The sequence below is a fragment of the Martes martes genome, assembly GCF_963455335.1.
Source record: "Martes martes genome assembly, chromosome: 7".
NCBI classification, from domain to species: domain Eukaryota; kingdom Metazoa; phylum Chordata; class Mammalia; order Carnivora; family Mustelidae; genus Martes; species Martes martes.
In genome coordinates, this window is record NC_137894.1 from 69,916,907 (window position 1) to 69,928,390 (window position 11,484).

At 46.5% G+C, this 11,484-nt stretch overlaps 1 protein-coding gene across 1 annotated transcript; it reads right to left on the minus strand.

Moving 5' to 3' along the window:
• Nucleotides 1-3,392: 3,392 nt before the first annotated feature.
• Nucleotides 3,393-7,559, minus strand: BCL2L10 (BCL2 like 10; the record flags this gene model as incomplete). The annotated part of the gene is made up of 2 exons (XM_080809727.1): nt 7,066-7,559; nt 3,393-3,515 (listed from the first exon to the last, which is right to left on the minus strand). Exons 1-2 carry the CDS (start codon nt 7,522-7,524, stop codon nt 3,393-3,395), a joined length of 582 nt encoding a protein of 193 aa, XP_080665853.1. The 5' UTR covers nt 7,525-7,559.
• Between the last annotated feature and the right edge of the window lie 3,925 nt (nt 7,560-11,484).

Sequence of the window (11,484 nt, forward strand, 5' to 3'; positions counted from 1 at the left end):
TTAGGGTTACTATTTCCAAGTGGGAGGAATGAGGAAGGGCCAGGTGGGGCTAGGCAGGGAGAGACAGGGAGCCACGGGATCAGCCTGACAAATTCCAAAAATGGGGAGGCGCGGGAAAACCAGAGATAAGGGAATAAAGTGACCACCCTGTCCTGCTTGGGGGGGTGGGGTGGGTGGGGAGGAGCATGTTTTACAATAAACCTGTGACCAACACAGAATAATCAGACCCCAAAAAGGAAGTAAGCCATCGAAGGTGTTATCACTAGTCCTTGCTCAATGGCGGTATCAGTAGAAATGTTAAAGAGATTGCAGGTCCCTGGTTCACTTTCTGGAAGAGACCAACCCTAAAGGCCCTCGTTGGCAACCTGTTGGGACCCCTCTCACTCTTGAGAGCTTTTTTTCTGTATCTTCACTTAATACACTTCTATCGCTTTATTCTCCCAAAAGTAATAAAAGTAAACAACAAAAAAAGCATTCACCCATTCCCTGACCCTGGCAAACACCAATCTATCAATCTGTTATCAATGAGGTTGGTTTTAAAATTTTTTAATTTCCTCTTTTTCGATTCCACTTAGAGACATCATCAGTATCTGTCTTTCTCCATCTGACTTTTTTCACTTGGCATAATGCCCTTGAGGTTTCTGAAGTACTTTGGCATCTTTAAGATCTACACCAACAGCCCTGGCGGGGTCCGTCACTTCCCTCACTCCATTTCCACTTACTGGATAAAGCAGACTTGAACAGGAAGACTTTGAGTTCAATGAAATGGCTCCATTACTGAGCAGTTTCTCTGTCATTCAATACCATGGGTCAAGACAAGTTAAGACTTCAATACCCTTTTCCAAGTCTTTCTGGAATGACTTGGAAATAATAGTTGGATGAACCCCTTTCTGAAAAAGCTTCACACACGAATTTAAGAGAACCAGCAACGAAGATCACCAATGTGGTACCACCTTCTGCTTCTTCATCTGGACACAGCTCCGCCAGCATTCGGGCTACAGGACAGAACATGCGCGTTTGCTTCAGAATGGTGGTAACCATCATTTGTAATGGTCACATCCTTCCCCATCTTCACTTATTTTTATCCGTTTGGTCCCAGGCTTGTTCTAATAGCATCAGCAACAGCTTGACCATGGAGAGATTGCTCAAGTAGGTTTGGGGTGGCTTGTGGTTCTCATCGGTGCTTTTCTTGGGGCTGCTGGCAGCCCTGGGGGCACCCACTCAAAGAGCACCACTGCTTGGCCGTGGGAAGCCTGGAGGGTCTGAGTGGGCTCAGAAAGGACAGATGGGTATGGATTCCAGATGGCTGAAGAGTAATGGCATACACCATTCACCACTGAGGTGGATTCAAACAGGTCACTCCAAAATATGAAACTATGGCATATTATTTTGAGCTTAAGGCAACTAAGAAATAGCACATACAGGAAAGGCTCTTTGCCCTCCACTTTTCTGCCTAAAGCAGGGCATGAATTTCCTATGATAAAGGGTTTTTTTTGGTTTTGTTTTGTTATGGGAACACATGTGGGGGTGGGGCACAGGAGGAGATCGGGAAAGAACTCTTACTCGGGCTCCACCCCCAACATAGAGCTCAATGCATGACTTGATCTCACAACCTGGGGAGGACAACCTGAGCTGAAACAAGAGTCAGGTGCTTAACTGACTCAGCCACCCAGGCACCTCCACTTTTTCTTTTCAGAGGTGTATTTCATTGATTCATCAGTTGCATATAACACCCAGCACTCATTCTATCAAAGTGTCCTTCTGATGTCCCCACTCACCTACCCTCCAGCAATGCCGTTTGTTTCCTATAATTAAGAGTCTCTTATGGTTTGCCTCCCTCTCAAATTTTCATTTATTTTTCCTTCCCCCAGGGTCATCTGTTTTGCTTCTTGAATTCCACATTATAAGTGAAGTCATATTTGTCTTTCCCTGACTTACTTCACTTAGCGTAATACTCTCTAGTTCCATCCACCTCATTGCAAATGTCAAGATTTCATGCTTTTTGATGGCCAAGTAGTATTCCATTATGTATATATACTACATCTTTATTCATTCATGTGTCAATGGACATCTGGGCTCTTTCCATATTTTGGCTATTATGGATTTTGCTGATATAAGCATTCCCCCTCCCTTTTTAAAGAGATTGTTTAAAAGTAATCTCCATCCCTAGCACGGGGTTCGAACTCACAAGCCCAAGATTAAAAGTCACACATTCCACCAACTGAACCAGCCAGGTGCCTCAAGAAAGGTGCCCTCTTATTCCAGGAGGGAGAGCACACTTATCACTAGAGACGGAAATCAACACCAAGAAGACCATACAAACAAACTGGACTAAAATAACCTTCACCTTCCATTAGTTTCCCCCATCTATTTCCTAGTCCCTTTCCTCAGAATATACTACCCCTACCAGTCTCACCCCTCTACTTTGTCTACTCCACAATTTATCACTTTTTGTTAAAATGGTATATAAACCCTGAATCTACACATTTCTTTGAAGTTTCCACTCTTCTATAGTCTCCTGTAAAAACATCAAGATCTGTATATTTTTCAGCTGTTAACCTGTCTGCTAAATTCCCAGGCCTCAGGTGGAGAGCCTTAGAGTATAATGTTTTCCTCTCTATCACCTTGCCAGTGATGGGTTGACTGCAAAATGGAAGGTAGAAGTAAAGGACTTTTTATGAGCTTGTGTACTGATTGTTTAAAATCAAGAATAGTATGTACTGTATTTAAACAAGTAAAAAAAGGAAATTTTCATTAATTCAAGTTACTCCTAAGAACAGTCTTATTAAATTCCAAGGAAAACCAACAAATTAAAAAAAAGATACATAAGTTTATTAAAAATTTGAAGATATTTAACAATTTAGTGAAGTCAAAAATATAGGTTCTTTTTAAAATCTAGAAAGGTAGAATTAGGAATTAGATTTCAAAGTATTTAGAAAGAATTCCTTATAAAAGTTTTTAATGTTACATTCCTTGTCAAACTGGGACTTGGGAGGGCTTTCGGCATTCCATCCCTGACTGCCTGCCTTGAGAAGTGTCCGCAGCAGCACACAAAACCGGACAGACGAAAGATGCACATTCACTCTCATCCAAGTGTAGCAAAAAGCACCATGTTTCCTACTTACTAGAATGTAGCTTCTCCTGCTATTTCTTAGAGCAGTGAACCTTTAGAATCCATCTTCCCCTCAAAGAGCCATTTTCGCCTTTGTCTTAATACCTCGGAGTACTCGCCAGGAGTTAAAACTCCCGCTGAACTATCACCACGGGACTCCTTAGATGAAGGCAGAAAAACGTCTCAGAAGATGGTTTACTCTGTTCTATTCTTTCACATTTCAAATTCAGGTGGCTGGTCAGTTTTTAGGCAGGTAGAAATGCGTTAAAAATTTCAGAACTCACGGTAATCTTTTCCAGAAGTAGATTAAGATCACTGCCGTAAAGCATGACAGAAGAGCCTGGACCAGCACTCTTTTCCAAGAAGACAGCAGCACGGGTGTGAAGAAGAGACAAAAGCCATCCTGCAAGGGGAGGGATAGGCAGTTAGACTGGTTCAGAATGGCCCACAGCTGAACTCAATAAAATACACTGGTGCTTTTGGATTAAACAGCAAGGAAACTCCTGGATTTAAAGCACAGAGGCAACCTGTACTTAGGAAACTTGAGTTTGGATTTGTAAGGAATCCAACATAGGGCAAAGAAGGACACAGGAGACACGTAATTTTGTCATAGCAAGAATACTCATCTTTTGATTTGCACCCCCCCCCCGTTTTTAAGAGGACACCAACCCCCCCCCAAATAATCTGATTAAAAATGGGCAGAGGAGGGGCGCCTGGGTAGCTCCATTGGTTAATCATCTGCCTTAGGCTCAGGTCATGATCCCAGCGTCCTGGGATCGAGCCCCACATCAGGCTCTCTGCTCAGCAGAACACTGCTTCTTCCTCTCCCACTCCCCCTGCTTGTGTTCCCTCTCTTGCTGTGTCTCTCCGATAAATAAATATAAATCTTAAAAAAAAAAAAAATGGCAGAGGACCTGAATGGACCTTTCTCCAAAGAAGACCTACAAATGGCCAAAGGACCCATGAAAAGATGCTCAGCATCACACATCATCAGGGAAATGAAAATCTAAACCACAATGAGAGGTCATCTCACACCAGTCAATGTCTAGTATCAAAAATACACTAAGTAAGTTTTGAAGATTTGGAGAAAAGGGAACTGTTTACGGGAATGTAAACTCATGCAGCCACTATAGAAAACAGTATGGCAGTTGCTTAAAAAAAAATTCAAACAGAAATGGCGTATGACCCAATAATTCCATTTCTGGGTATTTACCTGAAGAAAACAAAAACACTAAGTTGAAAAGATATATGCACCCCTGTGCTCATTACAGTGGTATTTACAATAGTCCAACATCCAGCGACAGGCTAATGGATAAATAAGATGTGGTGTATTAATACAATAGAATATTAGCCATAAAGATGGAGATCTTGCCACTTGAACCAGCATGGGTAGACCTAGAAGACATTATGCTAAGTGAAGTCAGAAAGACACAAAAAACATGACTTGTATGTGGAATCTAAAAAACGAAAGAACTGAACAAACATAACAGAAATGGGCTTATAAATACAGAAAACTGGAAGAGAGGTGGGTGGGAAGATAGGCCAAATAAAAAATAAAACCATGAGGCATTTTTACTACTTATTTACTATTTTTTAAAATTTTACTTATTTCAGAGATTGCACACCAGCTGGGGTGGGGAGGGCACGGGGAGGAGGAGGAAGAGGGGGAGTAGAAGGGGAGAGGGACAGAGGGAGAAGCAGACTACTCCATGCTAGGCAGGGAGCCTGAGGTAGGTGTCCAGGACACCAGGATCATGACCGGAGCTGAAGGCAGATGCTTTAATCAACTGAGCCACTGAGATGCCCCTCATTTCAATCACTATTTTGTACACCCCAAATTAGTAACACTGTAAGTTAATTATACCAAATTTTAAGTTAATAAAAATTTTAAAATTTCAAAGAAAAAAAAAACTAAGAGGAACGCAGACTAATTTATCATATTCTTTCCTGAGCAAAGAGCAGGTGCCATGTGGGAAACTGGCAAATCGCGAGGTTGAAAACAATCACCTAAGACAGTAATACAAGAAGCTCCATTCAGGGGGCACCTGGGTGGCTCAGTGGGTTAAAGCCTCTGCCTTCGGCTCAGGTCATGGATCGAGCCCCACATCAGGCTCCCTGCTCACGGCGGAGCCTGCTTCCTCCTCTCTCTCTGCCTATCTGCCTACTTGTGATCTCTGTGAAATAAATAAATAAAATTTAAAAACAAAACAAAGAAGCTCCATTCAGAAACATAGAGAAGAAAGGAATGAAGTCTGGATAGTGGCTTTTTTAAAGGCGGGGGAAGAGAGAGAAGAGTGCAGAGGGAAGAGACAATCTTCAGCAGGCTCCATGCCCTGTCAGAGCGACTCGATCTCGCAACCCTGAGGTCAGGACCTAAGCCAAAAATCAAGTCTGACATTTAACCCACTAAGCCACCAAGGTGCCCTGAGATAGTGGCATTTAAGTGTAGCTGGGAGAGGTGTGGGGGAAGTCAGTCAGAAAGACACAAAAAACATGATTTATATGTGGAATCTAAAAAATGAAAGGGGGAATCTGGGCCTCTTGATGCTAAAGGAATACTCCTTAGTCAAAATGAGAATAAAAACTATGACCTCCTTCCAATCAATTTCCTCTAACTACAGAGGGCCCTTAGGGGCCAAATGCCTTAAAAAGGGCTCAGGTCCGTTCTTAAGAGTGTCCAGGCCTGGATGATTGAAGAACAGCACACAGGCCAAGAAGAACGCAGGAGTTAAGGCTAACAGCTCGGACTGTTCATAGAAGGTCAAGATTCTGATTCCCGTACTACCTCTCCTCCACAAACGGGGCCAATTTCCTTACAACAGGTGATGTCAACTGCCAACAGGAGCTAAATTTCCTGTCTTCCTTAGTTTTTTTTTTTTTTAAGATTTTTATTTATTATTTGACAGAGAGACAGCAAGAGAGGGAACACAAGGAAGGGGAAAGAGAGAGGGAGAAGCAGGCTTCCTGCTGAGTAGGGAGCCAATAGCGGGATTCAATCCCAGGACCCTGGGATCACCACTGGAGCCTAAGGCAGACACCTAACGATTGACCCACCCAGGCGCACCCCCTCCCCCTTAGTTCCTTTCTTAATAGCTGTTTCCAATACTTTGGCCAAATTCATTCTGTAACTTGGGTCACTGCAGTCCTTGATTCAAGTCCAAGAAGGAAGAGAGGAATGGACCAGGACTCTAGCTAAGAAACCAGGAGGCATGTTCTCCTCATACTGAAGGGTGGGTGGGCTTCCCTTGATCACTGACGGGGTTCAGGAGCTGCAGGGCAATCGCCTGCCCATCTAGCCTAGACCACAGAAATCAACGACCTACAGCTGAAAGCCCAGGCACCTGGTTATCACTCAGTGAGGAGCTGGGTGCAAAGGGCTGGAAGTTAAGGAACCTTGAGTCAACACCACCACTGGGGGCCTGCGCACTCTCTCCAGCACTTCTGGCCCGGCTCTTCCTAAGAAGTGTCGGGGCTGGGCAGGGGGATGCCTTTTCATTTGTTACGGTTTTACGCTGGTGCTCTCCACCCTGTAGCGCGGTGGGGTCCGTCTCTCCAAACGTTGTTTAACAGGCAGAGGAGAAAAAACCCACCTGGCCCAGGGCCACCCCACTGCTGACTTTACCAGTTTGGGGATCTCTATGTAAGCGAAGCATCCAGCCCTAACGTGGGCGCATCCTAAAACCCCTAAGACCGGCAAAGGTAAGGCCAAAGTGTGCCAACCAGGTCGTGCGCAGCTGCTTTAGAATGGGTTAATAGAGAGCGGTCTAGCGAGGGCGGTTTCTGCCGGTCTGACCACCAGGAGAGCAAGCCAGACTTAACACTGGAAATCCTCGTCTCGCTGAAAGGAACACCTCACCCGGCTGACACCGCGAGCCCCCTCCCCCGGTCGGGCCATTCGAGCGCGCCCCCAGCTGCCCACCCGGCCCCCGCTCCCCGCGTCCCCCCGCGCTCACCCAGCCGCCGTGCGCCTCCAGCCAGGCGCGGTGCTGCCCTGTGAGCCGACGGCAGAGGAAGTCCACCAGGCGCCGGCAGTCCTGGTGAACGCGGGCCTCCCACTCCCCCAGCTCCAGTTCCTGGTCGGGCCCCAAGTTCGAGCAGGCCCCCGACGGCGGGCGCTCCAGCAGCGTTCCCGCGAAGGTCAAGAGCGCCACCACACGGCCCCAGCTTAGGGCTTGGGGGTGGGCGAGTATCTCCCGCTCCACTTGAGCCACCAGCTCGACGCGGTTGCCGCGGTAGCCGCGGTAAGCCGACAAGAAGCGCTCGTGACGCTGCCGCACGTCGGCGGCCACCGAGCGCAGCACCGCGGCCTCGCGCGTAGACGGCGACCGCGCGGGGGTGCCGGGCCCGCGGGCGCAGTACTCCAGGTAGTCGCTCAGCAGCTGCGCCGTGCGCTCCCTCACCGCGTCCGCCATGGCCGGACCTCTCCCCGCACCCCCCGACCTGACCCGGTTTTCTAGGTCCGGCTGCGCCTCCGCCCAGGGAGGGGCCGCCACACCCCTCCCTGGTTCGGCCCCGCAGTTGTTTTTCTAGGCCCGGAGAGGAGCCTTTGATGGGAATCCCATCCGCACCTGTTCCAGCCCCAAAGGCCAGGCTCCGTGGTGTGCACGCGCTCACAGGGCGATAAGAGACCGAATGAGGCTTTTTTTTTTTTTTTTGCGGGGGTGAGGGGGTGGGGTGGGGTGATTATTGTTTAGCTCTGGGGCTAGGGACTAAGAACCCAGAGGGGACAGTCTGGGAAGTTGATCCAGACTTTTGCCTCCTCTTAAGAAGTTGACAAAGGCCACCCACAGCCCTCCACTGACGACTCCCTTGCGAGGATCATCATCTCCCGATTGGACGGAAGCACGCAGGTGTGTGTGCTGGAGATACCTGCCTGTGGATCTGGCATATGCGGCAGGAAACAGGATACTTCTGCAGCCTGCTGGAGTGCCAGTACTGGCTGTATTCATTCATTCACTCGTATTTATTCAGAGCCTGTTAGCACTGGGATGTAATGCAGAACGAGGTATGTGGCCCCTGCTCTCAAGAACCCTACAGTCTGGTGCTGAAACAAAGAAAAGCCCCCCACAGCAGAGTTTAATTAACACTATAGCCGGAATAGCTGAGTACCCAGCTCCAGGATAGTGGCTGCTTCCGGTAGCTACCATTTCTATATTGCTTAGAATTCTCTTTACTTTTTAGTGGCCAATTCCTCATTATTCCAAGGCTCTGTTATAGTTAGCATTTCTTTTTCTTTCTCTTTTTTTAAAAAATAGATTTTATTTATTTCTTGACAGACAGACAGAGAGAGATCACAAGGAGGGAGAGCGGCAGGCAGAGAGAGAGGGAGAAGCGGGCTCCCCGCGCGGCAGAGAGCCCAATGCGGGGCTTGATCCCAGGACCCTGAGATCACGACCAGAACTGAAGGCAGAGGCTTTAACCCACTGAGCCACCCAGGCGTCCCTATAGTTAGCATTTCTTATATTAACCTTTCTCTGTTCATTGTACTCTATGGCTTCTTTCTCCTGATTGGACCCAGACTGACATGGAATTGGTATTAGTAAAAATTCTGTGGGTGCAGTGGTCTGGATTATGTTGCAATATCCCACTCAGGGTGAAAGAGGAGTTGGTGCCCCTTGTTTCACCTACAAGAAAGAAGAGGCAAGACATTTGGGAGGTCCTTTTGGATTTGGGAGGCAACATACACCACGTATGAGTGTGTGAATTTGACCCATCCTCAGGCTGGTGGATTGGGAGGAACAAGAGAAGGTTCTGTAGCACATTTAGGCTGTACTACAAGCTGCTCTACCACCTGGGTCTTGGGCTCCACCAGATCCAATGATATGTGATGTGCCAAAGAGGGATCCTGTACGGACACTCCAGCAAATACCAATAGGAGAATTACAGCACAGATCTCTAGGTTTTCAAAGCAAATCTGTATTCTTCTCTGCACATAGCTATTCTCCTTTCAAGAAGCAGGTTCTGACTTGCTACTGGACCTTGGTAGAGCCTGAATCACTAACCATGTGCTATCAGGTGACCATGTAGCTTGAGCTCTCATCGTGTGGATGTTGTCTGATTTACCTAGACATAAGGCTGGGCATGCACAGCAGCAATCTGCATGTCTTCTCTGTATAAAAGACTGAACTCAGGCAGATCCATTAGGTACAAGTGAATTGCATGAGTAGGTGGCTCAGAATCCTGCAACACCAATTCTTACTGCTTTGCCTCCTCCCTCATTCCATGCCTGGGGCCTCCAAGAGATTGCTTATGATCAGTTGACTGAGCGAGAAAAACTCAAGCCTGGATTACAGATGGGTCCACATGATGTGTGGTACCACACGCAAGTGGACAGGGGGAGCATCACAGCCCCACTCAGAGGTGACTGTGAAGACATTGGTAAAGGAAAATCTTCCCAGTGGGCAGGGATTCCAGCCAGGCATTTGACTGTCCACTATGTGTGGAGAGGGACAGATGGCCAGAATACCCATCGACACTGGTTCTTGGGCAGTTGCTGATGGTTTGGCTGGATGGCCAGGGCCTTGAGAAGACGAGGACTGGAAGATTGGTGCTAAGGAAATCTTGGAAAGAGTTATTGTCTGGATGCCTCTGAATGGGTACAGACTGGAGATATTCACGTCCCATGTGAATATCAGGAGCATACTCTTAATAATCAGACACACTTCTGTGCTCTGTGGATGTCAGAGAGCTTCTTTACCCAGCTAGCCTGGTGCTGATTCTGTGAGTCTGGGAACAAAGAGGCCATGGCAGCAGGGAGAGTGTATGGCAACAATGGGATTCTCCCTACAAAGGTTGAGCTGGCCATTGGTACTGGTGGGTGCCTGGTCTGCCACATCAGGGGTTCGTGTATAGTGAGCCAAATGAATTTCCTTAGAAGGGATTATAAATCTCTGTGCATCAAGCTCCCATTTGAACTCTTTTTGATATCTTATGGGTTCCTCGTGGAGTTAAATGTTTTTCTCTATGGTCATATTTTATTTGCCAGGGACTCATGATTTTACCTGATTAAATATAACATTATATTTTAGCAACAAGCACAGTTTTTCTTAGATTTGGCATAGTTTGGTGGTGAGTGGTGAATCCTCTGGCCTGGCCATTGGCTAACTCCTGATAATTATCAGGTGAACCAAACAGCAAGTGAACAAATGAACCTCTACACAGAATTTCTGATCCACACCATGCAAGGAAGCAGTTTGCAGTCAGATTTGGTTAAAATCCTCGCTCTGCCACTTAGAAACTGTGCAACCATGAGCAAATTATCCAGCTCTTCTAGCTTCAATTTCCCTAAAAAATGGAGGTAATAAACTGCACCATCCAGCTATTACAAGGATTATGTGACTTGGTGTATGCAAGGTGCTTTGCACAGTGCTTGGTACATAGGGAAAGTTCTTTACAGAGAAATTTTTTATTATAGGTATGAACTAACCAGTGTTACTATGCTCACTTGTCCCACTTTTAACCAAAAATCAAAATGTAACATTTTGGTGAGCCTTACCTATCTGGTTTCTTGGTTTTGTTTTTTTAAATACGGAAAATACGTACCGAGTACCTACTATTTTTCCATATATCTATATATTTAGCAGCTTTATTGTGATAAATGTGCAGCCATCACCACTAATTCCATGACATCAAAGGAAATCCTGCACCCATTGGCAGTCCCTCCCCATTCATCCCATCTGAGCCCCAGGCAACCACCAAACTACTTTCTGTCTCTGTGGATTTGCCTGTTCCGACTATTTCATATGAACAGAATCACACACTGTGTAGTCCATTGTGTCTGGCTTTTTTCGTTCAGCACAATTTTTTCAAGGCTCATCCACGCTGTGGCATGAACCAGGACTTCATTCCCCTTTCACTGCCAAATGATACCCCGTTGCCTGATATCCCACCCTTTGTTCATCCGTTCATCGGTTGTTGAACATTTGAGATGTTCCACTTTGGGCTACGGTGCACATTTGTGTTCAAGTTTCTGTGTGGGCATGTTTTCATTTTTCTTGGGTTACAGACCGAGGGGTGTGAAGCCACCTATTATTGGGGAGCACAGATAGGTTAACCTGTGCTTCGTGGTTCCTGGTTTACAATAAGGCCAAGTGTTCACCAGTGGTGTATAGTTTAGATAAGCTTAGGTTCGAAGACGGGTGTTTTCTGTTGTCACAATCTTTGTGTAAATGCTCACACCATACTTACCTTTAGCTCTTCATAGTTATTTTTGAGCCATGAACAGAGCATCATTCCTGATCCCATCCCCTCACAAGAGGGTCAGCATCCTTTCTACAATGATACAAACATACTCACTTCATTTTTTGTCACCAGAAATGGGGGTCAGCCCACGGTGGAGACGGACCAGTCCCGAAGGCCAGCCTAGCTCCAGC